This window comes from Nyctereutes procyonoides, unplaced genomic scaffold, assembly GCF_905146905.1.
Source record: "Nyctereutes procyonoides isolate TBG_1078 unplaced genomic scaffold, NYPRO_anot_genome, whole genome shotgun sequence".
Classification (NCBI taxonomy): domain Eukaryota; kingdom Metazoa; phylum Chordata; class Mammalia; order Carnivora; family Canidae; genus Nyctereutes; species Nyctereutes procyonoides.
In genome coordinates, this window is record NW_026575133.1 from 49,887,411 (window position 1) to 49,913,741 (window position 26,331).

Consider the following 26,331-nt stretch of genomic DNA (forward strand, 5'->3'; position numbering starts at 1 on the left):
GGGATTGAGTCTTGCATTTGGCTCCACATGGAGCCGGCTTCTCCCTCTGCCTACGTCTCTGCCTCTCTCCCTAAGTCTCTCATGAGGAAGGAAGGAAGGAAGGAAGGAAGGAAGGAAGGAAGGAAGGAAGGAAGGAAGGAAGGAAGGAAGGGAGGGAGGGAGGGAGGGAGGGAGGGAGGGAGGGAGGGAGGGAGGGAGGGAGGGAGGGAGGGAGGAAATAAATGCAAAAAATCTAGAATAGCCAAAACATTTTGAAATAGAAGAATAGAGTTGGAGAGCTCACCTACCTGATTTCAAGGTATACTGTAATGCTACAGTAATCAATACTATAGTGCTGGCACTAGGACAGACAAATCAACGGAAAAGAAAAAAAGTCCAGAAATAGACCAACATGTACATGCTTATTTGATTCTCCACAGAAGTGCCGAGGTATTTCAATAGAAAAAGGGTAGTCTTTACCATAAATGGTGCTAGAGGAACTGAGGATCCACCTGGGAGAAAAAAAGAAACGAACCTAGCCCCTTACCTAACACCACACACAAAAATTAACTTCAAATAGATCACAGATGTAAAAGTAAAAGCTCAAACCTCAAGACTTCCAGAGGAAAACTTTGGAGAAAATGTTCACGGCCTTGGGTTAAGCAAAGATGTCAAATGCCAAAGCCATGCCCCATAAAAGGAAAAAAGAAATGATTAGCCTTCGTCAAATTTTAAAATTTCTCTCTTCAAAAGATACCACTTGAAAGTGAAACGATAAGGGGCACCTGGGTGGCTGAGTGGGTTGAGCGTCTGCCTTCAGCTCAGGTCATGATCCCAGGGTCCTGGGATGGAGGCCCAGGTAGGGGCTCCCCGCTCAGTGGGGCCCCTGCTTCTCCCTCTCTCACGCCCCTCTCCCCTGTCCATGTGCACATGTGCTCTATCTCTCAAATAAAAATCTTTAAAAATAATAAAATAAAAATGAAGAATAGACAAGCCATAGGCAGCAGTAAAAGAATATTTGTGATGCATATATATGACACAACACAGATATCCAAAGTATATAGAGAATCCCTACAACTTAATAATAACCCAATATAGCCCAATTTGAAAATGGACAAAGTATTTAAACAGGTATTTTGCAAAAGAAAGTACACAAATAACCAGTAAACACTTGAAAAGCTGCTCAACATCACTTGTCATCAAACACAAACACAGGAGATGTCACTGTATACATGTATATGTTCCCTGGAATGGCTATGATTAAGACAACTGGGGGATCCCTGGGAGGCTCAGCGGTTCAGCGCCTGCCTTCAGCCCAGAGCGTGATCCTGGAGTCACCGAACTGAGACCCGCATCGGGCTCCCTGCGTGGAGCCTGCTTCTCCCTCTGCCTGTGTCTCTGCCTCTCTCTCTTTCTCTCTGTGTCTCTCATGAATAAATAAATAAAATCTTTAAAAAGGAAAAAAAGAAGACTGACAATGCCAAGTGTTGATGAAGATGTATGGCAACTGGAATTTTCATTCACTGCTGGCAGAAATGCAAAATGGCACAGGAATTCAGAAAATAGTTTAACAGTTTCACATAAAGTTTAATATATCCAGCAGTTCTGCTCCTAGGTATTTATCAAAGAAAAACTAAAACATATGTCCAAGCAAAGACTTGCTCTCAAAAAAAACAAAACAAAAGACTTGCTCTCTAATGTTCGCAGCATTTTTATTCATAATATGTGTCTAAAACTGAAAACTACCCCAAATATCCATCAAGGGGTGTATCGGTCAGAGATGTATCCTAAGGAATTGGCCTCATGCCGTTATGAGGACTAGCTACAAGTCTGAAATCTGCAGGACAGGTCATCAGAAAATGCAAACTGGAAGCTCTCTGGCAGGAGCTGAAGCTGCAGTCCACAAGCAGAACTTTGACAGGGAAACCTCAGTTCTGTCCTTAGAGGCCTACAACTGATTGGACCAAGCCCACCCACATTACTAAGAGTAATCTTTATATAAAGGCAGCTGGAGGGACGCCTGGGTGACTCAGCGGTTGAGCATCTGCCTTTGGCTCAGGGTGTGATCCCTGGGTCCCCAGATCGAACCCCACATCGGGCTCCCAGCAGAGAGCCTGCTTCTCCCTCTGCCTGTGTCTCTGCCTCTCTGTGTGTGTCTTTCATGAATAAATAAAAATCTTAAAAAGAAAAAGGCAGCTGGTTGTAGGTGTCAATCACCTCTACAAAATGCCTTCATAGCCACATCATCATCAGTGTTTGACTGAATAAGTGGCTATGATAGCCTAGCCAAGGTGACACATGAAACTGACCAGCAGTGACTGGGTATACAAATTGTGGAATACTACTCCACAAGAAACACAAACTACTGACAGAAGTAACAGTATGGAAAAATAAGTCTCAAACAATTTTGTACAACAAATAGGGCAGACGAAAAGACCCTGCAGGATTCTACTCATATGAAATTCTAGAACAGTCGATAATGATCCACAGTGTCAGAAAACAGGTGTTTGCCTGATGTCAATTAGGCATTAAGGTGAGGATATTGACTGCAAAGGGAAACAAAATTTAGGAGAGAGGTGGAAATTACAACTGGACCGTGGTGGTGGCTATGCAGGTATATACATTTGTCAAAATTTATCAAATGATGCATTTTTTTAAGATTTTTTTGAAGATTTTATTCATTTTTACATGAGAGGCACAGAAAGAGAGAGAGAGAGAGAGAAGCAGGCTCGGACGTGGGACCCAATCCCAAGACCCTGGGGTCACAGCCTGAGCCGAAGGCAGACACTCAACCACTAAGCCACCCAGGCGTCTCTAAGATTTTATTTTTATTTTGGATTTATTTATTTATTTATTCATGAGAGACACAGAAGGAGAGGCAGAGACACAGGCAGAGGGAGAAGCAGTCTTCCCCAGGGGAGCCGGATGGGGGACTCAATCCTACAACTCTGGGATCCCATACTGAGCTGAAGGCAGATGCTCAACCACTGAACCACCCACGCATTCCAAGATTTTATTTTTATAAGTAATCTCTACACCCAATGTGGGGCTTGAAACTACAGCCCTGAGATCGAGTCACTTGCTCCACTGACTGAGCCAGCCAGGCACCCCAAATCATACATTTTTTTAAAGATTTTATTTATTCATGAGAGACACAGACAGAGGGAGAAGCAGGCTCCATGCAGGGAGCCCGATGCGGGACTCAATCCCAGGATCCTGGAATCATGACCTGAGCAGAAGACAGCGCCCCCCCCCCAGGTGCCCCAAATTATACACTTTAAACGAATGCATTTTGTATATAAATTATTTCTCAATAAGGTTGATGTGTTAAAAGGGAGGAGGGGGAGCTGATTCCTGCCCAGCAGAAGCTCCAGAAGCTCAAGGTTCCAGAGACATATATCTAGTTCCTATAGCACCATTTTTGGCAAAGACTATCATTTCCTTATTGAAAAGCATTGAACGCTGTATGTAGGTGAGAAGTTTCCTGGCTGGGAGTGAAGGATGCAAGTGCAATGAGATCATCTATGCTTCATTTAAAGGAAAGAAGGAGGGAAAGAGGAAGGAAGGAAGGAAGGAAGGAAGGAAGGAAGGAAGGAAGGAAGGAAGGAAGGGAGGGAGGGAGGGAGGGAGGGATTAGAACTTAATCAGAGGGATCCCTGTTTTCTTCTGACTCCCAGAGATGTCACGGGGGGGGGGGATGTGGTCCGATGAAGAACCTCCCCCCCTCACCACCCCACCCCACGCAAACATTCAATGCTCCGCTGTGCCCCGTGAGCTGCGGTTCGCTGCTCCAGGACTGGCCTCCTCGGGGTGTGGGTGGCGTATTCCTCACCCGCTGCCACGGCGGCCTCCGGTGACCAAACGCATTCGCCCTCCTGCTGGCCCCGGGAGAAATCCTCCTCCGGGAACAGGGCTCCTCCTCTCTGGGGACCGTGACCCTGGGGGTCCGGGCCTCCCGGCCTTGGAAAGGGCCCACACCTAGGGGGAGGGAGAGGGCGGGAGGGCGGGCGGCGCAGGAAGCCTCGCGGCCGCCTCCCACCGCGCGGCCGGGCCATCCCGCGGGCAGCCTCACCCATCAGGCCTCGGCGAGTCCCCAGGGGCCGCGAACCAGGCGCTCGCAGCCGGGGCCTGGAGCAGCAGCAGCAGCAGCAGCACCTTCACCTGCGAGCGCGTTAGAAACGCAAAGCGCCCTGGGCGGTCCCAGCCGGCCGAGCGGAGCCCCGCGCAGGTGGGAGGGGCGGAGCCTCAGCAGGCCGCCAGGTGCGCCCGGGCAGCCGGCGGGGACGGGATGGCGCCGCCGACGGCCGCAGGAGGGCCCCTCCTTTAAGGCTGGGGAGGCGCCCCTGCCGCGCCCCGCGGGCCTCCTGACAGCCGACGGGACCCGGCCGCTTTCCAGCCCCCGCGACCTCGGCGCCCAGCGCCCCGCCTCCCGCCGGCCAGGGGCTCGGGATCCGGGGTGGGGGGGCGATGCGGGGCGAGCGGGGCTGGGGGCCCGGCTCGGCTCACCGCGGACGCCCCTCCCGCACAGCCGCCGCGCCCCCCGCGCCCCCCGCGCCCCGCGGCATGAACCGCAGCAGCAGCAGCAGCAGCGCTGCCGAGAAGGCGCTCGCAGCCGTGCTCTGGGGTGAGCCAGGGCCCGGCTGCTCCCGAGCCGGGTGGGGGAGCGGGGCGGAGAGCCGGGGAGCCCCCTCCCCCTGAGCCGGCGCCCTCGCTCCTCTCCCTTCTCAGGCTGTGAGCTAAACCAGGAGAAGCGGACCTGGACGGTCAAACCCCAGAAGGAGGGCAAGCAGGACTCGAAGCTGTTGCTCAGTACGGTGGGTGCCGCGCACCCCCCCCCCCGCCCCCGGGAAGGGCGGCCGCCTGCAGCCCGAGGGGCCTGCACAGCTGCGGGGGGCGGGGGGGAGGGGGGACTCCCCGGGACCAGACCCCTCCGGTGGTGAGGGGGCCTGCCTTCAACCGCCCTCAGATTTGCCTGGGGGAGAAAGCCAAAGAAGAGATGAACCTGGTGGAAATCCTGCCCCCGGCCAGCCCGGACGACAAACAGGCCAAGCCCATCACCATCGCCTCGCTCCAGGCCTCCGTGCTACCCATGGTGAGCCTCTCCCCGCCGGCTTCGGGAGACTGCCCGCCCTGGGCACCTGCTCAGGCCTCACCCCCAGGGTGCGGATGGACAGGCCCAAAGAGGGGGTACAGGCCTCCTGCAGGGGGGCAGCGCTGCCAGAGAGGCCCTGTAGCCCATAACCGAGAGCCCTGGGTTTAGGAGGCAGAGAGCCCCACTTCCATCCCAGCCCACCCTTTCCTAGCTGCGTGACCTTGGGCAGGTCCACCGCTCTTCAGAATCACCTTTTTTTAGAAAGTTTTTGATGCTGGTGAGAGGGCACTGTTGATGACTTCCATACTGATTGTCTATCCAGAAACTCTCTTATTTCTAATAATTTATCATGAGTTCTCTTTGCAAATCATCATTGTTAATGGCATTTTTTTGTGTGTCTTTTTTAATCTGACTATGCTGCCTAGGGTCTCCAGTATAATATCGGGTAAGATTATAATGGTAAAGGTCCTTGTTTCATTCTTGGTGTGTATGTGTGTGTATATATATGTGTGTGTGTGTGTGTACATATATCGTGTGTGTATATATATATCATGTATATTTTTATAGCTTATTTATTTGAGAGTGTGTGTGAGTGAGCATGGTGGGGAGGGGCAGAGGGACCGGAAGAAAAAATCTTAAGCAGACTTGGAGCTGGCGCAGGGCTGACCCTGAGATCATGACCTGAGCTGAAACCAAAAGTCTGCTGCCTAACTGAGCCACCCAGGTGCCACTATATGTATATTTTGAAAGGAATGCTTCTAATGTTTCTCCACCAAGTATGACGTGTTTGGTAAGTCCAGTCCTGCTCTGCCTTTTAAAACTGGGATTTCTTCATTTTAATTGTAAATGGTTATCAAATGCTTTTCTATTCAGGTGACCATAAACTCTTTTTTCTTTAACCTGTTAATGTGGTAAGTTTTATATTAATAGAATGCTATTCAACCAACTTTGCATTCCTGACAAACACTACTTGATCATACTATAAATTTCTACATTTGCTTTGCTAATATATTAAAACTTATATTAAAAAAAATCCCTTATATACTCAGGAGTTTATAGGCCAACCTCACTTATCTTATTTGGGTGTCAAGCGATACTAGCCTCTTGAACTAGGGGATGTAGTGTTCTCTCCTTCTATGTGGTGGAACAGTGAATGTGAGACCAATGTCTTCTGTCCCTAATCCGGGAGGTTTATCTGTAAAACTGCCCTCAAACCCTTTTTTCCCTTCTATCTATGAGATTTCCCTAGACCATTCCTTGCCAGGGTTTTAAAGACCATTTATGCAAATGAACACTCTGGTATTTATTTCTGCCACTCTCTTTCATGCTCCAAATCCTCTGTCCAACTCAATATATTTAATAGGTATCTAGGAGATAACCCATACTTAACAAATCCAAATCCAAACTCTTGATTGTTATCTATAATCTCTTCCCCCCACCCCCAAACCTGGTCCTCTCCCACGATATAATTGCTCTTCCAGTTAATCAGGACAAAAACTTCCTTCTCAAACACTGCATATCACCAGCAAATCCTGTTGGCTCTACCTTGACAGTATACACCAGTCTGACCACCTCTCACCACCTCCCTTCTATACCCTGGTCTGGATGACCATTACCTCTTGCTCAATTTTATTGCAGGGCCTCCTATCTGGTCTACCTACCTCAACCCTTGGTTCCTTATAGTCTGTCTATTCCAGGGTTCAACAAACTGCAGGATTAAACCCAGCCCAATGCCTATTTTTGTAAATAAAGTATTATTGAAACACAGCCACGCTCTTATGCCTGCCTATTTTCCGTTGGTAACAGCAGAACTGAGTCATCTCCACAGAGACCGTATGGTTCATAAGCCTTAAATATGTATCAAATACAGAAAAAAATTTCCCCAACCCCTGGTCTATTCTATGCACAGCTGCCAGAAGGATCCCTGTATTGTGTTTTTGTTTGTTTGTTTGTTTGTTTTAGCATTTAAGTGATCTCTACACCCAATGTGGGGCTCAAACTAAGACCTCAAGATCAAGAGTTCCATATTCTTTGGACTGAGCCAGCCAGGTACCCCTAGAAGGATCCTTTTAAAAGTCAGACCATGTTGCTTCTCTGCTAGAACAGTTAGGTCAGTGGTTTCCCATTTCACTTAGGATGAAATCCAAGATCATTTATGTCCTAGTCCACAAAAACCTCTCTCAATTTCAACCTCTGCTACTCTCTGCTCCCTAACCCTGTTCAAACCACGCTGGCTTCCTTGCCTGTGCCTTGGAAATTCCAAACATACCCCCTCCTAGGAGTCTTGCATTTACTGTTCCCGTGCTAAGGACACACTTGCCTCCCACTTCAGTTCAACTTTATTCATATGTCCTCTCACTGAAGAAGTCTTCCCTGACTACAGACAGCACCCCCTCTTCCTATCCTTCCATAATCACTTTTCCTCCTCATGGGACCCGTCACTGGCTCAGTCTTCATATGTGCTTTGTCTTTCTCCCCAGCCAGGATATAAACTCTAAGACAGCAAAGACCGTCTATTTATTTATTGCTTTTGCCACACTACCTATGTAATAGTGTCTGGTATATTGGAGAAACTCAACATACAATTAGTGAATACGGAAGTGAACAAACCATATGGGACTGGTTTGATTTTATTTTTTATTTTTTGGTTTGATTTTAAACTACCGTCATTTCATAGTTTTAGGTCTCAATGTTTCCCTTTCTTTGAGTCAGTTCTTGTATCTGCTCTTTTGAGATATAATATATATATATATTTCGCCAATGCTAAGTATACCCCCTGATGCATTTGACAGATGTATGTAATTGTGTAGCTACCACAACAATCAAGGTAGAGAAAATTTCCATCACCCCCCCAAAAAAAATTTCCTCATGCCTCTTTGCAGTCAGCCCTTTCCCCCTTCCACGGTCTCTGGCAACCATTGATCTACTACTTTCTGTCTCTATAGTTTCTAGAATTTCATTTCAACGGAATCACACAATGTGTAGTCTCTCATACCCAGCTTTTTTCACTTAGCGTAACGCTTTTGAACTTCATCCATGCTGTTGGTGAAAGAATCACATGCTCCTTTTTTATATCTGAGTGATAATCTGTTCTACAAATAACATATATACGTCGAGGTTTATTCATTCACTTGTTAATGGGTATTTGGGTAGTTTCTAGTTTTATACTACCATGAATAAAGACTGCTATGAGCATTTGAGTGTATTTGTAAGCACATATGTATGTTTTCATTCCTCTAAAATTGAGTTAATTTCATTCCTCTGAGTTGAGTAAATACCTAGCAGTAGAATTACAGGATCATACAGTCAGCCTATATTAAACTTTATTCCGCCTTCCCATCCTCTTGCATATGTTCGACTTTATACAAAACTGCCAAGCTATTTTCCAAATTACTATACCATTTTGCATTCCTACCAGCAACGTATGAAAATTCCGGTTGTTTCACATCCTTACCAACACTTTGCATTGTCAGTCTTAATTTTAGCCATTCCTGTGTGTGTGTGTGTGTGTGTGTGTGTATTGGCATCTCATTGTTATTATTTACATTACTCTTGCAAAAAGCCTGTTTAGATATTTTTCCCATTTTAAAATTGAGTTATTAAGCTGTGGAAGTTCTTTATATACTTTGGATACAAGTCTTTTATCAAAACTATTTCAGGGGCGGCTGAGTGGCTTAGTCAGATAAGGATCTGCCTTCAGCTCAGGTCAGGATCTCAGAGTCCTGGGATTGAGCCCCAGGGAGTCGTCTTCTCCCTCTATCCCTTACCCCACTTGTGCTCTCTTCTCTCTCTCAAATAAAATCTTTAAAAATGTATTCATTTCATATATTTTCTCCTAGTACATGGCTTGCTTTTGCATTTCATAATCATTTTTTTGAGGGCCACAGTTTTAATTTTTATAAAGTCTAATTTAACATTTTTTTCCTCTTTTTTTTTTTGAAGATTTTATTTAGGGACATCTGGGGGGCTCAGTGGTTGAGCGTCTGCCTTTGACTCACGTCGTGATCCTGGGGTCCTGGGATCAAGTCCCACATTGGGCTCCCCACAGGGCACCTGCTTCTCCCTCTACCTATGTTTCTGCCTCTCTCTGTGTGTCTCTCATGAATAAATAAGTAAAATCTTTTCCCAAAAAAAAGATTTTAAGAGAGAGAGCGAGTGTGCACGTGTGCAAGTGCATGAGTAGGGAGAGGGAGAAGCAGACTCTGTACTGAGCAGGGAGCCTGCCGTGGGGCTGGATCCCAGGACCCTGAGATCATGACCTGAGCCAAAGGCAAAGGCTTAAGTGGCTAAGTCACCCAGCCCCTGAAATTTTTTTCTCATATGGTTCGTGTGTGTGTGTGTGTGTGTGTGTGTGTGTGTGTGTGTCCTGAGAAATCATTGCCTAAACTAAGGTCAAAAATGTTTTTTTCTAAATTTTCTTCTAGGAGTACTATTGTTTAACTCTTAGAATCAATGATCCATTTCTTTCTTTCTTTTCTTTCTTTCTTGATTTTACTTATTTATTCATGAGAGACAGAGAGAGGCAGAGACCTAGGCAGAGGGAGAAGCAGGCTCCCCTCTGGGAGCCCAATGTGGGACTTGATCCCAGGACTCCAGGATTACGACCTGAGCCAAGCTCAACCACTGAGCCACCCAGGTGCCCCCAATGATCCATTTCAAGATAATATTTTTTGCCTGATATAAAGTAAGGATAGAGAAACAAGTTTAGCAAGTTGATATCCAGTGCTGAGCACCACATTTTTTTTTTAAGACTGTCCTTTCACTCTACAATTTTGTTGGGATTTTGGTACAAATCAGTTGCCCACCTATGTATGCATATATTTCTATATTCTGTTCCAGTGGTTTACTTTTTACCTTTACTCTCATAACAGAGTGACTTAATTTTTGTAGTTTTATAGTAAGTCTTAAAATTAGTGTGAGTCTTCCAACTTTGTAGTTCTTTTCCAAAATTGTGTTGGCAATGCTATGGCAATGCTAGGTCCTGAGCATTTCCATAGAAATTTCAAAGTAGGTTTTCTTTACAAATCAGTCTGTTGAGATTTTGAATGAGGTTGTATTGAGTCTATGGACTCCTTTGAGAGGAATTGGCATCTTAGCAATTTTGAGTCACTAATAACTGAACATATGTTTCTCTATTTGTTTGTCTTTCACTTTTCATTCTAACGTTTGTCTTTAACTTAACTTTCCTATTATTTTGTAGATTTCAGGGAACTGGTCATGTACATACTTTGTAAAATCTACCCCAACATTTTGGGTGCTATTGAAGGCAGCATTAATGTATTTATTGAAAGATAATTCATGTGCCATAAGCTTCACCTGTGAAGGTCGACAATCAGATGGTAAATTAAGTAATTTAGTAAATTACTTAGTAAATTAAGGGTGGCGTAACCATCACCCACCCAGAAGTTTAGAACGTTCTTATCACCCCAAAAAGTAACCCCATACCTACTAGCAGTCACTCCCCACCCCCTACCCCTGCAGCACTAGGCCACCATTAATCTGTTTTCTTTCCCTCTAGATTGGCCTGTTCTGAGCAGTTCATATAAATGGAATCATAAAACATATGGTCTTTTGTGACTGCTTCTTTCACATAGCATAATGTTTTTAAGATTCATCTATGCTATAGCACACAACAGTACTTTCTTCTTATTGCCAAATGATATCCATTGTATGAGCCACATTTCATTTATCCACTTAGCAGTTGATGGACATTGTTTTATTTCTACCTTTTGGCTATTATGAAGGCTGTTGTGAACATTCATGCACAAATTTCTGTATAACATGTTTTCATTGCTCTTGATCATGTACCTGGGAGTACAATTATTAGGTCACATGGTAGCTTTCCGTATATAACATTTTGAGCAACTGCCAGATTGTTTTCCAAAGCAGTCTCACCATTTTACAATCCCAACAGTGTGTGAGGATTCCAATTTTCCCACATCCTTTCAATACTTGTTATTGTCTGTAATTTTGATTTGTCGTTTTATTGGGTGTGAACTGGCAGTTCAGTGTGGTTAATTTTTTTAAAAGATTATTTATTTATTTATTTATTTATTTATTTATTTATTTATTTGAGAGAGAGAGAGAGAGAGAGAGAGAAAGCAGGGGGAGAAGCAGAGGGAGAAGGACAAGCAGACTCCACCCTGAGCAGGGAGCTTGATGCAGGGCTGGATCCCAGGACCCCAGATCATGACCTGAGCTGAAATCGAGAGTCAAACACTTAACCAACTGCACCACCCAGGTGCCCCCAATGTGGTTTTGATTTGCTTTGCCTAATGACTCTTTTGATTAGTCATTTGTGTATCTTTTTCAGAGTATTGTCTCCTTAGGGGTTTATTCATTTTTTTTAATTGTGTTTGAGTTTTTGATATTTTAATATTGGTCTTTAAATCATAGTTTTTTATATACTCTGCATACAAGCCCCTTATCAGACGATTTACAAATATTTTCTCCCATTTTCTGAGTTGTCTTCTTTCTTGATGATGTCACTTGAACCACAAAAGTTTTTAATTTTGATATAGTTCAATCTATATGTTTTGTTGCTCGTACTTCTGGTGTTGAATCTAAGAAACTGTCACCTAATCAAAGGTCATGAAAATTTGATTCAATATTTTCTTCTGGGAGTTTTATAGTTTTAATTCTTATCATTAAGTCTCTGGGCCATTTTGAGTTGTTTTTGTATATAGTATAAAGTATACAAATGGTTGGCTGACTGGTTGGCTCAGTTAAGCATCTGACTTTGGCTCAGGTCTTGGTCTCAGGATCCTGGGATCAAGCCCTGGGTTGGGCTCCCTGTTCAGCAGTGAATCAGTTTCTCCCTCTCCCTCTGCCTCTACCCCTTCCACTCCAATTGTGCACACATCGTTGCTTGTTCTCTCTCAAATAAATTTTTTTTAATGTTTAAAAATGAATAAATAAAATCTTTTTTTAAAAAAGGAAGTACCTAAATGACATTTTAAATTTTCATTTTATCATTGTTCAGTAATAGTATAGTTATGTAATTGTTTTTTGTCTTATCTGACCTTGCTAAATTTGCATATAAGTCCTAGCAGCTTTTTGTTGATTCTTTAGAATTTGTTATGGATTTATTCATATCATCTGTGAATAAAGTCAGTTTAACTTCCTGCACTTCTTTTTCTTGCCTTCCTTCACTGATGAGGACTTTGAGTATAATGTCGAATAAAAGTGGTAACAGCAGGTCTATCCTTGCCTTCTTCCAGCCTTTTACCATTAAGACAGATGAAGGATTTTTATAGATGTCCTATATGAGGATGAGGATGTTGCCTTCTACTTCTAATTCCCTGAGCTATTTTATCATGAATGGATGTCAAGTTTTGTCCAAGAATTCTTTTCTACATCTATTGAGGTTATTTTTTTCCTTTACCCTGTTATGTGGCAAATTACATGTATTGATTTTTCAATTTTTATTTCTTTTCATTTTAGTTTAGTTTTTTTTTTTAATTTTAAGTATGCTCTATGCCTAACATGGGGCTTGCACTCACAATCTAGCGATAAGTAAAAAGATAATACATCATGACCGAATGGGATTTATCCCAAGAAGGTAGGTACAGTTTTATGTATTGCTGAGTTCCATTTGCTAATATTTTGTTACAGATATTTGTGTTGGGGTGCCTGGCTGGCTCAGTCAGTAGAGCATGTGACTCTTGATCTCAGAGTTGTTAGTTCAAGCTGTGTGTTGGGTTTAGAGATTGCTTAAAATCTTTGAAAAAAATATTTGTGTCTATATTTATGAGCAACATTGGACTGTAATTTTCTTGTCATTTTTTGTTTCTGTCTGATTTTAGTATTAGGGAATACCGGCCCCGTAAAACGAGAAGGAGGATATCCTCTTCTGTTTTTGTTTTTTTTTTTTTTTTAAGATTTTATTTATTTATTCATGAGAGACACACAGGGGCAGAGACATAGGCAGAAGGAGAAGCAGGCTCCCCACAAGAAGCCTGATACAGGACTCGATCCTGGATCCCGGGATCATGCCCTTAGTCGAAGGCAGAGACGCTCAACTGCTAAGCCACCTAGGCGTCCCCCTCTTCTGTTTTCTTAAACCATTTATGTAACTTTGGTATTATTTTTTTCTTAAATGTTTTGGTAGAACTCGTGTGAAGCAACCTGATTAACTACAAGTTAAATTTCTTTACTAGATACCTAGACAATTTGGGTTTTTTTTTCCTTAAGAGAGCTTTATGTCTTTCGATCAATTTTTCCATTTTGTCCACGTTGTCAAATTCGTTGGCATAGAGCTGTCCATAATATTCCCTTCCTCTTCTGTAAAGTTTGTAGTAGACTCTATTCTTTTGTTTTCAATATTAGTAATTTGTGTCTTCTCTCCCTTTTCACTGTACAATCTGCTTACAGGTTTAATATTTTTATCCATCTTTTCAGGAACCTGCTTTCAATCTCACCTTTATTGTTTACTCACTTTTGTATTTTATTGATCTCTGTTCTTTATTTCCTTTCTTATATCTGGGGTTTTTTTTTAGATTTTATTTATTCATTCATGAGAGACACAGAGAGAGAGGCAAAGACACAGGCAAAGGGAGAAGCAGGCTCCATGCAAGGAGCCAGTCGCGGGATTTGATCCCTGGACTCCAGGATCACGCCCTGGGCCAAAGGCAGGCGCTAAACCGCTAAGTCAACCCCCTCTGGGTTTTTTTTTTTTTAAGAGTTTATTTATTTATTCATGAGAGACAGAGAGAGGCAAAGACACAAGCAGAGGGAGAAGCAGTCTCCCTACAGGGAGCCCAGTGTGGGACTCGATCCCAGGACCCCTGGATCATGACCCCGAGCAAGCACTCAACCACTGAGCCACCCAGTACCCCCTATTTGGGTTTTAATTTCCTCTTTTTCTAGTTTTTCAAGGCAGAATCTTACATTATTGATTTTTTTTTTTCTAGGCCTTTATTCTTTTTCTGGTACAACCATTTCATGCTCTGATTTCCTTCTAAGCACCTTTCTGACTTCATCCCACAAATGTTGATAAGTACAGTTTTCATTTTCATTCCATTTAAATTATTTCATAGTTTTCTTCTTTAGCCTCTGGGGTGTTTAGAAATATGTATGCTTTTAAATTGCCAAGTAGGAATTTTTAAAGATTCTTTTATTGATTTCTAGTTTGTCTCGTTGTGGTCTGGAAAATATTCAATCCTGTGTTAATATTTTACTCACGATCCTGAGGTCAAGACCTGAGCTAAGATCAAGAGTAAAATGTTTAATTGACTGAGCCACCCAGACGCCCCTTAAGTTTTATTTATTTTAATAACCTTTACACCCAACATGAGGCTTGAAATCACAACCCTGAGATAAATAGTCACAGACTCTTCTGACTGAGCCACCCAGGTGCCTCTAATAGTCAATATTTTAAAGAGAATAGAAATTAGAATAAAATGTTGCTATATTTACCATTTCTGCTACTCTTCATTCCTTTGTGTAGAACTCTAGGTTGACTTTTTTCTCTTCAACACTTAAGGACATTGCTCCATTACCTTCTAGCTTGCATAATTTGGAGAAGTCTACTAGTATCCTTGTCTTCATTCCTCTGTATGTAATGTTCTTTATTTCCCCTCTGGCTGCATTAAGATTTTATCCTTAACACTGGTTTTGAGCAATTTATAAAATGCCTTGAGGTTCATTGTTTTCATCAAATTTGGAAATTTTGGGCCATTATTTCTGCAAACTTTTTTTTTTTCTGTTCTCTACTTCTCTGCATTGGAGAGTCCAATTACAGCTTATTGTGTTCAGACCTACATATTTTGTCTCCCTAATCTATCAACTACCAAAATGTGTTAAAATTCCCTATTGTGATTGTGGATTTTCAGTGGATTCCCCTTATAATTTTGTTGTTTACTTTGTGTTTATTTTTCAATTGAAAACTTTTTTCAATAATTATAGATTCACATATAGATGTAAGAAATAATAGAGAGAGGGATGCCTGGATGGCTCAGTGGTTGAGAGCCTGCCTTCGGCTCAGGGCGTGGTCCCGGAGTCCCAGGATTGAGTCCCACATTGGGCTCCTTTCATGGAGCCTGCTTCTACCCTCTGCCTATGTTTCTGCCTCTTTCTCAGTGCCTCTCATGAATAAATAAATACAATCTTTAAAAAAAAATAGAGATCCCTGTATATTTGCCCAGTTTTCCCCAAGTAACATTTTGTAAAGCTGTAACATTGTTGCAGTATATGACATTCAATGTACTATAGCATCAAAACGAGGATATTGACATTGATACAATCAGGCCATCTTGTTCGATACAATTTCATCACCTAAATTCATATATTTAGCACCACTGTGGGAAACAACAGAAATCCCTCATATTACCCTTTTATAACCACACCCACCTCCCTTCTGGGTCCTGTTCTATCCCTAACCCCTGGCAACCACCATCTATTCTCCATTTCTGAAATTTTGTTCTAGAAATAGTATCATACATATGGAACTTTTTTGGAACAGCCTTTTTTTTTTTTCCAGTGTAATCTGGAGTTTCATCCAAATTGTTGTGTGTATTCTTTTTTTTTTTTTTTTAGGATTTATTTATTTATTTATTTATTTATTTATTTATTTATTTATTTATTTATTTATTTTTGAGAGAGAGCATGAGCAGGGGAGAGGGGTAGAGGGAGAAGCAAACTCCCAGCTGAGCAGGGAGCCAGATGCGGGACTTGATCCCTGGACCCTGGGATCATCACCCAAGCCAAAGGCAGAGCCTTAACCAACTGAGCCACCCAGGCATCCTGTGTATTCTTTTTATTGCTAAGTCTTATTCCATGGTATCACTGTACCACAGTTCAACCATTCATCCCTGGGAAAACTGAGCTGATTCTACTCTGGGGCTGTTATGAATAAAGCTGCTATAAACATTTGTGTAGAAAATTTTATATAAGCATAAGTTTTCCTTTCTCTGGGATAAATTCCCAGGAGTACAATTGCTGGGTCATATGGTGGTTTCATGCTTTCTTTTTAAAATGCCCAACTGTTTTCTAAAGTGGCTGTCCCATTTTACATTTATACCAGTAATGCATGAGTGACTGCCTTTTTCTGCATCCTCACCAACCTTTAATGCTGTCACTATTTTGTTTTTAGCCATTCTAAAATGTGCGCAGTGACATCTCATAGTGCCTTTAAGTTTCATTTCCCTAGTGGCCAATGATGCCAATCATCTTGTCATGTGTCTATTTGCCATCTGTGTATTCAGTAAAATGTCTGTTTATGTCTTTTGCCTGTTTTTTACTTGGGTTGTTTTGTGCCTTTTGGGTTTTGCTAATTCTTTATAGATTCTAAACACTAGTCATTTGTCAAACCTATGGTTGTTTGTAAATATTTTCTCTCCAGTCAGTTACTTGTCTTCTTATCCTTTTCCAATGAACCTTTATTGAACAAAAAATTTTAATTTTGATGAGGCCCATCTTATCAGTTTTCCTTTTATGATTTTTGGTTTTAAGCCTAAGAACCCTTTGACCGTTCCAGGACCACAAAGATTTTCTATGTTTTTTTTTTTTTCTGTCCAGAAGTCTTATTGTTTTATGTTTTACATTTAAATCCGTGATCTGAGGCAGCCCAGATGGCTAAGCGGTTAGCGCTGCCTTCAGCCCAGGGCGTGATCCTGGAGACCTGGGATCGAGTCCCACGTTGGGCTCCCTGCATGGAGCCTGCTTCTCTCTCTGCCTGTGTCTCTGCCTCTCTCTCTGTGTGTCTCTCATGGATGAATAAATTTTTAAAAGTCTTAAAAAAAATAAATCCATGATCTGTTTAGAGTTAATTGTTGTGTAAGTTGTGAGGTTTAGGTCAGATTTCACTTCTTTGCCTCTGGACATCCAGTTGCTCTGGCACCATTTGTTGAACAAGCTGTCCTCCCTCCCTTTAACTAATTGTGCACCTGCATCAAAAATCAGTTGCTCACGTTTGTGTGGATCTATTTCTAGATATTCTGTTTTATTGATCTTTGTGTGTCTCCTTCCAATACTGTAGTCTTGATACTGCAGCTATATTCTTACGTTAGACTATGTCGTTGGTGCGTATGATTTACACAATTATCTTTTTGATAAACTAACATTAGTTCTTTGTTCCTAAAATGCTTAGTGGATTAGAGCTTACATCATCTACTATTAGTTTTCCAGTTTTCTCTTAATATTCATTTTCCTCTATTCTTTAGTAATGGAATTCATGACTCTTAGTGGGCCACAGGCTACTGAGAATAAAGCATGGCCATTAAGGTCTGGCCAATGGAATGTAAGCAGAAGTGGTAAAGTATCCTTGAAGAGAGTTTTTTTTTTAAGATTTAATTTATTTATTCATGAGAGACAGAGAGAGAGGCAGACATACAGGCAGAGGGAGAAGCAGGCTGTCTGCAGGAACCTGATGTGGGACTCGATCCCAGACCCTGGGATCATGCCCTGAGTCAAAGGCAGATGCTCAACCACTGAGCCACCCAGGCATGCCTTAAAGAGAGATCTTGTGATCATTTTTATCCTTTCCTCCTTCCTGCTAGCTGGAATATGGATGTGATGGCTAGAATGTTTGCAGCCATCCTGGCCCAGAAGGTGGAAGGCCATGTATTAAAGATGGTGGAGTAACACAATACAAAGAGCCTGGATCCCTGGTGATTGAAGAGCAGTATACCCACAGCTGACCACTTATCTCCAGATTTAGTTTATGTGACAAGGAAACGAGCTTCTATGTTGTATAAGCCCCTGGTATTGAGTTTTCTGCTGCTTGTTACCAAACCTAATCCTAACGAATACAACTAACTTCATTTTTGTAAGGACTCTGTTTTTTCTTAGCAGTTTTAGGTATACAATAAAGTTGAGATGAAGGTACATACAGAGAGTTCCCATATGCCACCTACCCCCACGCATACACAGCCTCCTCCATTTCCAGCATCCCACACCAGATGGTACAACTAGCTTCATTTTTGTTCTAAATAGGTATGCTTGCAATCACAGAGACCCAACTACAGGGACTCAAAAACATTCAGGATTCATTTCTGTCTTGGATAGAAGATATACAGAGATAGGCAGTACAAGGCCGGTAAGCTGGCTCCACGGTCACCAAAGACTTGGTCTTCTCTTTCTCTTCTTGGTTCAAAACTTCCATCCTCAAGATTGTCCTAAAGTCCGAGAAGGCTGCTGTAGCTCCAGCTCTCACTTTTGCATTTAGAGTAATCAGCAAGAAGAAACAGGGGGAGACCAAAGGGACTTTACTAGGTTCTCTGTCTCCCTCTTCTAGAGTCTTCACACAAGCACCACCCACCAAATTCTGCCTACAACTCATTGGTCCAGAAATTAATAACACAGCCACAGCCAACTGTGTATCCCCCAGTACAGGAAACCGGGATACAGTCTTCATGGGTGCAGTATTTGAATAATATCAGGGCATAGTTATTATGGAAAAAGGAAAGAATAGATATTGGATAAGCCATGAGAAGTTTCTGCCACACCTGGTACATATGCCTTCATATCTTTTCTTCAACATTTCTGTGTGCTTATATTTTAGGTATGTATCTTATAAGCAGTAAGTAGCTATGTTTTGTTTTAATCCATCTGGCCAATATAGTCTGCTTATGATTACTGTGATACTAATATACTTGGATTTGTTTGTAACCTGTACTTTGTGCTTCTACATTCCTTGCTTTTTCACGTTTTGTTTTTCTTTTTTCTCCTTTTTCTTTTAGTAGGTAAAGGTTTCTTTTCCCCTACTCTACTAGTTTGGAAGATGTTGAATCTCCTTCTGATTTTTATTGGTTCTTAATTTTTTAACAATCATGCATGATCAGTCTAAAATTAATTTTATTCTTGCCCCCCAAACAATCCAGGGAGATTTTCCAGTTACCCTCTTCTTAACTTATATGTCGTTATCATGAAATGTCTTAGCTTCAGCTTGTTTTTCTTTTCTTTTTTTAAGATTTTATTTATTTATTGAGACACAGAGAGAGGCAGAGACACAGGCAGAGGGAGAAGCAGGCTCCATGCAGGGAACCCAACGTGGGACTTGATCCCAGACCTCCAGGACCACACCCCGGGCTGTAGGCGGCGCTAAACCACTGTGCCACCGGGGCTGCCCCAGCTTCAGCTTGTTTTAAACCTACTCCATACTTGTCATTAACTAGAATGATTTTATTTTACAGTAATGCTTACTTTTTCTTTGTTGACCAAGGTGCTTGCTCATCACTGCTGCTTGTATCCATTTCTTTTCTCTCCATGTAATTGTCCTCTTTCTTTTTTTAAGATTTTATTTATTTATTCATAGACACACACAGAGAGAGAGGCAGAGACACAGGCAGAGGGAGAAGCAGGCTCCATGCAGGGAGCCCGACATGGGACTCGATCTATGGTCTCCAGGATCACACCCCAGGCTGCAGGTGGTGCCAAACTGCTGCGCCACTGGGGCTGCCCCAATTGTCCTCTTTTTTAAAAAAAACTTTATTTAAATTCAGTTTAGTTGGGATCCCTGGCTGGTGCAGCGGTTTGGCTCCTGCCTTTGGCCAGGGGCGCAATCCTGGAGACCCGGGATCGAATCCCACATCGGGCTCCTGGTGCATGGAGCCTGCTTCTCCCTCTGCCTGTGTCTCTGCCTCTCTCTCTCTCTCTCTCTGTGACTATCATAAATAAATTTTTAAAAATTTAAAAAAAAGACTTTAAATTCAGTTTAGTCAACATATAGTGTATTATTAGTTTCACAGGTAAAATTTAGTGATTCATCAGTTGCATAAAACACTCAGTGCTCATCACATCCTGTGCCGTCCTTCACCTAGTGCCCTCCTTCACCATCACATTCTGTGCCCCTGCCCATCACCTAGTAACCGCCCCCCCCATGCACCTCCCTCCAGCAACTCTCAGTCTGTTCCCTAGAGTTAACAGTCTCTTATGGTTTGCCTCCCTCTCTTTTATCTTAATTTATTTTTCCTTCCCTTTCTCTATGTTCACCTGTTTTGTTTCTTAAATTCCACATGAGTGAAGTCATATTGTATTTGTCTTTCTCTGTCTTATTTCACTCTAGGTCCATCCACATCATTGCAAATTGCAAGATTCCATTGTTTTTGAGGACTGAGTAATATTCGTGTGTGTGTGTATATATATAAATATCTTTATCCATTCATCTGTCTGTCGATGGACATCTGGGCTCTTTCCATCATTTGGCCATTGTGGACATTGTTGCTCTAAACATTGGGGTGCAGCTGCCCCTTCAAATCGTATATTTGTATCCTTTGGATAAATACTTAGTAGAGCAACTGCTGGGTCATAGGATAGTTCTATTTTTGAGGAAACTCCATACTGTTTTCCGGAGTGGCTGTGTAATTGTCATCTTTTTGAGACTTCATTGAGTAGGTCTGGGAGGAGTGAACTTTTTTGGGCTTTGCCTGGAAATACCTTTTTTACCCTCATTCCTTCATGGTAGTTTGGCTATGATAATTCCACATACAGAGGTAGTTTCCCTCAGAACTTTGATGATTCTATTTTTCTAGCTTCTGATATTGCTGTGGAAACCCTCTGTCATCTGGTTATTGTCCCTTTTTGGGAAATCTTTCTTTCCCAAAGACAGATTTTAAGTTATTTTAAGATTAACTCTTTGTGGGCAGCATGGGTGGTGCAGCGGTTTGGCACCGCTGCGGCCTGGGGTGTGATCCTGGAGACCCGGCATCGAGTCCCACGTCGGGTTCCCTGCATGAGCCTGCTTCTCCCTCTGCCTGTGTCTCTGCCTCTCTCTCTGCCTCTCTCTCTGTCTCTCTGTCTCTCTCTCTCTGAATAAATTTAAAAATCTAAAAAAAAAATTAACTCTTTGTTTTTGCTACCCTCCATTTCACAATGGGATGTTCAGGTGTACATTTATTTTTATTCATCTGTTCAGGACTTAGGTTTCCTGGACATGAGAATCTGTGTCCTTGATTGTTTCCAGAAGCTCTTGGTTATCACTTTGAATATTGACTCCATTGTTTCTCATCCTTTGCTGTGACTAGATGCATGTTGGATCTGCTCATTCTGTCCTCCATACCTCTCAGCTTCTCTCCCATATTTTGTCCATCTGTCTTCTGGGCTGCATACTGGGCAGCTTCTTCATAGCGTGATCCCAATTCCCTGGCCTTTGCTTTAGCTGGTTTATTCAGCTTTCTAACCATCTGTTCAGTCTAGAAGCTGCATTTGGTTCTTTTTATTTCTCAAACTACCTATTCTTATGGTTCTGATTCCTACTTTTGTTTATTTGATTTTCATCAGCCTGATTTCATGATTGTTCAGGCTGTTATTCCTTTTACCTCACATTTTTGCTTGTGCTAGTCTGGGGTCATTTTTGTCCCTTCTGCTCACTCTAACAGGATTGTGTCTTGTCATTTTAGATGGGGAGTTGTCTTCAGGGTCTTGTTTTTTCACCCTGAAAGAATACCATGGGAAGATAATTGACAGTGCCCCAAGAAAATAGTTTAATGTCGGTGTTTGTCATTGGCCCCAGGAATGTCATCACCAGCTTGGGATTTTAGACCAGCTTCTTGACTGGGTAGTCCTCACCAAGTGAATTCAAACTTTGTGTGAGAGGTACAGTCATGGGCTTTTAAGTTCTCACAGATTTAGTTTCTCTTCTTTTATTACCCTTGCATTTCTTTGTTACCTTCCTTCATTGGGGTGGGGGGTGGGGATGCCTAGTAGGTTGCTTTGGAATTCTCTGGCCCCCTACCCTTACCCTGAATATGGAGCTTTTTAGTGAGATGCAACCCTTGGAGGGTCCTAGCTTCCATGCAACAGCTCCTGACAGCGCTCCTCTCTTGAGCCCGGGCCCTGCCCCATGTCTCTGAGCATGTGTCTAAACTCCAGGCCAGAGCTGTTTTCCGGGGCATTTCCCCCCAGCTGCTATAGAAACAGGCCTAGTGCATGGTGCCCTTCTTCCTGGATCATGGGACCACTTTCCTCTGGCTTACTAGTCAGCCATGCAATAAACACATTGGAGTGCATTCTATCCAGCATCTCTAAGTGTTGATGGCTGCAGAGTTTCAATTCTCGCTTATCTCCTTCCTGTATGAGCCCAAAATTCTAAATTAATCTCCCTAAGCTTCAGCTCCCTCCTCTGTAAAGTCATGGCACCTCCGTTGCAGGATTGCTATGAAGGGTTAGGTGAATAAGGCAGGTGCTTAGCACTGGGCCTGGTACACAGTAGGAAGTCAATAAATAGGAGTATCATCATTGATACTCTAGGACATTTGGAAAGTTTGGAGAAGTATAAAGAAAAGAAATATCGTACTATCCACTGAAAATTATGGTCCACACTTAATAGAAGTCTAACTTTATTTGTATGTACATCCATGCACTACTCGTACTGTTCATATCACTTTGTGTCTGCTTTTCTCATTTGTTTAGTGTCTTATTCAGGTTGGTTGCTGTAACAAAATACCATAGACTAAGTGGCTTAAACAACAAACAATAAAAAAACATTTATTTTGTCACAGTTCTGGAGGCCGGAAGTCTGAGACCAGAGCGCCAGCACGGTCAGATTTTGCAGCTGGCTGGCGGCTCTATCTCTTCTCACTTGGCAGAGAGACACAGGGAACTCTCTGGTCTTTACAAGGGCACTAATCCCATCATGAGGGCCCAGCTCTTACGACCTCATCAAATCCTAATTACCTCTCAAAGGCCCCAGCTCCAGATATCCTCAGTCTGGAGGTTAGGGCTTCATCTAAGAACCTGGGGACACAATTCAGTCTGTGGCAATCAGACCTCTCTAACAGCTGCCCCTCAGCTTGGAAGCCTGTCTGTGATCTTCTACAATAACGGGGTTATCAGATTCACATTCTTCTCTGACAGGATCCACCTCAACAGGAAGGGCCAGGGATAACCTCAGTGGTCCAGAGAACCTGTAAAGTGTGTGTACTCGGGGTTTGGGAATACATTCTTAGCTGCCGGGGCTGAGTGAGTCCATCTTCTCTTCTCTGTCCTTGTCCCTCCCTTCTCCCCTCCCCCTGCAGGTCGTCATGATGGGATTGGAGCTTTCTCCTCCAGTTACTTTCCAGCTCCGGGCTGGCTCTGGACCTGTGTTCCTCAGTGGCCAGGAATGTTACAGTAAGTGGGAGCTTGGACCCGGGGAAGGTCTCAGAGTACAATGCCTAGCACAGGGCCAAGGAGGGACCAGGTACCCAAGAACTAGAGAGATTCTTGAATCATTAGTAAAAATCCCCAAAGGCAGTATGATTGCCAGTAGTCTGGACTGGAAGTCCTCCTTTACCTTCCTGCTTCTATGGGCTGCAGTCCCCTTGCCTGTAACACGGGGGCAGGGCTATACTTGGTTTCATCTTCAAAGAACAGTTGTGAGGAATAAATGGGATATTCAGGAAAAAGCAGTTTGCATGATGCCTAGTACTAGCCCACACTTAGAATGTTAGCTGCTGTGAGGGGCACCTACCTGGGTGGCTCAGTGGCTGACCGTCTGCCTTTGGCTTGGGTTGTGATCCCAAGGTGTTGGGCTTCCCGCAGGGAGCCTGCTTCTCCCTCTGCCTGTGTCTCTACCTCTCTCTGTGTGTCTCTCATGAATAAATAAATAAAATCTTTTTAAAAAAATGTTAGCTGCCATGAAGCATGAAGCTGGAGGAGTAATATGGCTCCCAACAAACCACTGTGCTATTGACTCTTTCATACCCTTCTCTGTCCAATTGCGCCTCTTTCATCAGAGTACTGTCCTATCCCAAAACCCTGGCAGGCTCTACTTCCCTTTGGATGAGATCTGAATTCCTTGGCTACTGTTTTGGGTTCCTCCCTTTGCTGGCACATCCCATCCGCCCTCAGCATCCTGACTCCTTCCCAGCCAGAGCCACAGCTGGCCACTTCCCCTGCCTTCGTCTGCACACCCCCAAGCTTTCTGGGGTTCTGGGCCCCTCAACCGCCTTACCCTTCATTTTGGCAGAGAAGTCAGAAAGGGTCCATAGGAGGCAGCAGGTGCTGGCTTCCCTGGGGCAGCTCTGAGAGCAAGACCCAGGGCGGACCAGGAGCTAGGCAGAGAGCTGTAGCTCCACAGCCCTGCCCCCTTTCCATGCCAGTAGACACTGCAGACGTATCCTGGGAGGAAGAGGAGGAGGACCCCGAGGAGGAGGAGGAAGAGGAGGAGGAAAGTCACAGTGATGAGGTTGATGATGACGATGATGATGACGATGATGTAGATGTGTCCCTAGAGGAGACCCCTGTTAAACAAGTCAAGAGGCTGGCGTCCCAGAAGCAGACAAGTGTTGCCAAGGTGAGGGAAGGGACCCCCAGAGGCTCCTCAGAAACCTGGGCCAGCCCTGCCGAGTGGATTGTGCCTGAGTGTGTGAAGCCTGGACGGGACCCGCCAGGGGCATCTGCTCAGCCCTGGGCCCACCCTAACCCCCTGACCCTCTAACCCTCCCAATAACACTTGTGTTTGGTTCCCAGAAAAAAAGGATGGAAAAAGAAGAGGAGGCAGTGAGGTAACTCTTTCCATCTACTAACTTGGCCGACACCTTGTAGCGGGGGTGTATGGGGCTACAAAGAGCCTGGCGTGTGTGCACACGGGTATGAGTGCCCAGGTGTGCTGCCACTGCTGGCTGGCATGACCTTTTTTGAAAAGCATTAAAATATTCTTACCTTCTGCCCTAATTCCACTTATGCCACTTCCTTCCGAAGGATGCCGTCCAAAATAGGGGTAAAATGATATGCACTAAGAAACTTATCACTGCATTATTCAAGTAATGGTGAAAAATGGAAGCATTCTAAATATCTACCAATATAGTAGCTGATGGAGCCATGTCACGTGTTCCCAATGGAATGGGACATAATGCCTATGAGAACATGGCATCCTGGAAAGTGCTTATAGAATTTTTTAAAAAAACAGGATATTAAGTCATTTTCATGTTGTTTCACATGTTTTTAGAAGAAAACAAAGCAAAAAGCCCTCAAAGGAAACACACCAAAAGGTTGGAACTGGTAGGAAGTAGAGAAAATAAGTAATCCCCATTTGCTGTATTTTGTGCAATGTAGTTAAACATTACTTTTGCCATGAAAAAGACCTATTTGTGATCAGTAAAAGAAGGCAGATGGAAGCCTGAGAAGAAAAGGACATCTTGTTTAAAACAGAGAGCGAAATAAATAAATAAATAAACAAACAAACAAACAGCGGTCTACAGCAGGTGACAGGTGGGGTGGTGAATTCTGCAGCTTCCAGCTCCCCAGGCCGCAACCCCCTGCTCTCAGCATGAGCATTAGGAGGGTCTGGGCTACTGGGGTCCGGCTGAGCTCTCTCTCTTTCCCACCCTCATCCCCTGTCCCTGCCCTGCCCCACCCCTTCCAGACCCAGGCTTAAAGACCAGAGTCCTGTGAAAAAGGTGAGTATCAGAAGAAGGGGGGCTGGTCCTGGGGTCCAGGGGGAAGGGAGAGTGGGACACTGGCGCCCTCCTTTCTATCCATAGGCCAAACCCACACTCAAACCTAAAAAGCCAGGATCCAAGAAATGAGGAGCCAGGAGTGGCCTGGCTGCAGCGACCCAGGGAGAGCTGGCTAGCTGTGACCCCAGGTCTCCCCCACCCAGCCTCTCTCCACCTGAGTCTGAATGGGATGGAGCTGCTGAGGCCAACACGAGAGGCCCTCGCCCCAACTCTCAAGTGTTCAGCAGGACCTGGAGCTCCAACCTCAGGGCCATTAATAAAGTTTGCTTTGCCAGGACCTTGTTTCTGCCATCTGTTCCCAGGGGCCGGCCCTCGTGCAGTCTGGCTGCAGCGAGCCCGCGTTCCCGGTAGAGGGCGGCCACGGGCCAGCACGCCCCGACCTGGTGGCCCAGCCAAGGGCTTCTGCTCTACTCCTTTATCTCCCTCCCTCATCCTCAAAGTCCCTCCCACTCCCACCCTCCCCCACCCCAGCTTTTGTGGGGGGGAAACAAGTATCTCTCAACCCCTTGCCCAGCTTCAAATTTCTGCCCCTGGTCTGAGGGAGGGAGCCCCAGCTGGTGTGGGTCATCCGGTGTCCACACTCCCTTCTGGCTGGCTGGTGTTCCAGGGACCAAACCAAAGGGCCAGAGCTGCCTGCCCCTGTCCGACTGGCCTCAGGATCTTCTCTCCTGGCCCAAACCACATCTCTCCACCGTCAAGTCCACAGAACGTCTCCTGGAACCTCAGAGGCACGATGCTAGTTCTGCTCTCCAGGCTTGCATCCTGTTCAGGCTGAGCTCCTGCTCATTTGTGTGAAGATCTGTGTCAGGCAGGAGCCCAGAGGCCTGTTCTTTCAAGGAAACCCTCCCAGACAGGGCAGGTGAGGCAGGCTTTTCAGAGGCT

The 26,331-nt window shown here is 44.0% G+C and overlaps 1 protein-coding gene across 6 annotated transcripts; it reads left to right on the forward strand.

The window, feature by feature from the left end:
* Window positions 1–4,041: 4,041 nt before the first annotated feature.
* NPM2 (nucleophosmin/nucleoplasmin 2) lies at window positions 4,042–25,726 on the forward strand. Of its 6 annotated transcripts, XM_055299904.1 has the most exons (8): window positions 4,246–4,603; window positions 4,708–4,793; window positions 4,946–5,071; window positions 23,026–23,119; window positions 24,094–24,284; window positions 24,461–24,495; window positions 25,356–25,389; window positions 25,474–25,726. In XM_055299904.1, exons 1-8 carry the CDS (start codon window positions 4,447–4,449, stop codon window positions 25,516–25,518), a joined length of 768 nt encoding a protein of 255 aa, XP_055155879.1. In that variant the 5' UTR covers window positions 4,246–4,446; the 3' UTR covers window positions 25,519–25,726. The 6 variants fall into 6 exon arrangements, 2 of the variants coding, with proteins under 2 accessions (XP_055155879.1, XP_055155878.1); XR_008661168.1 differs by adding an exon at window positions 4,042–4,239 and having other exon boundaries at window positions 4,508–4,603; window positions 24,091–25,389; XR_008661169.1 differs by having other exon boundaries at window positions 24,091–24,284; window positions 24,461–25,389.
* Window positions 25,727–26,331: the final 605 nt, after the last annotated feature.

Bases quoted from the DNA above. Each gene is read 5' to 3' on its own strand.
- NPM2 (XM_055299904.1), top strand. From the start codon at position 4,447: ATGCGGGGCGAGCGGGGCTGGGGGCCCGGCTCGGCTCACCGCGGACGC. The intron at 23,120-24,093 runs GTAAGTGGGAGC...CCATGCCAGTAG, and splicing joins CAGTGGCCAGGAATGTTACA to ACACTGCAGACGTATCCTGG. The intron at 24,496-25,355 runs GTAACTCTTTCC...CACCCCTTCCAG, and splicing joins AAAGAAGAGGAGGCAGTGAG to ACCCAGGCTTAAAGACCAGA.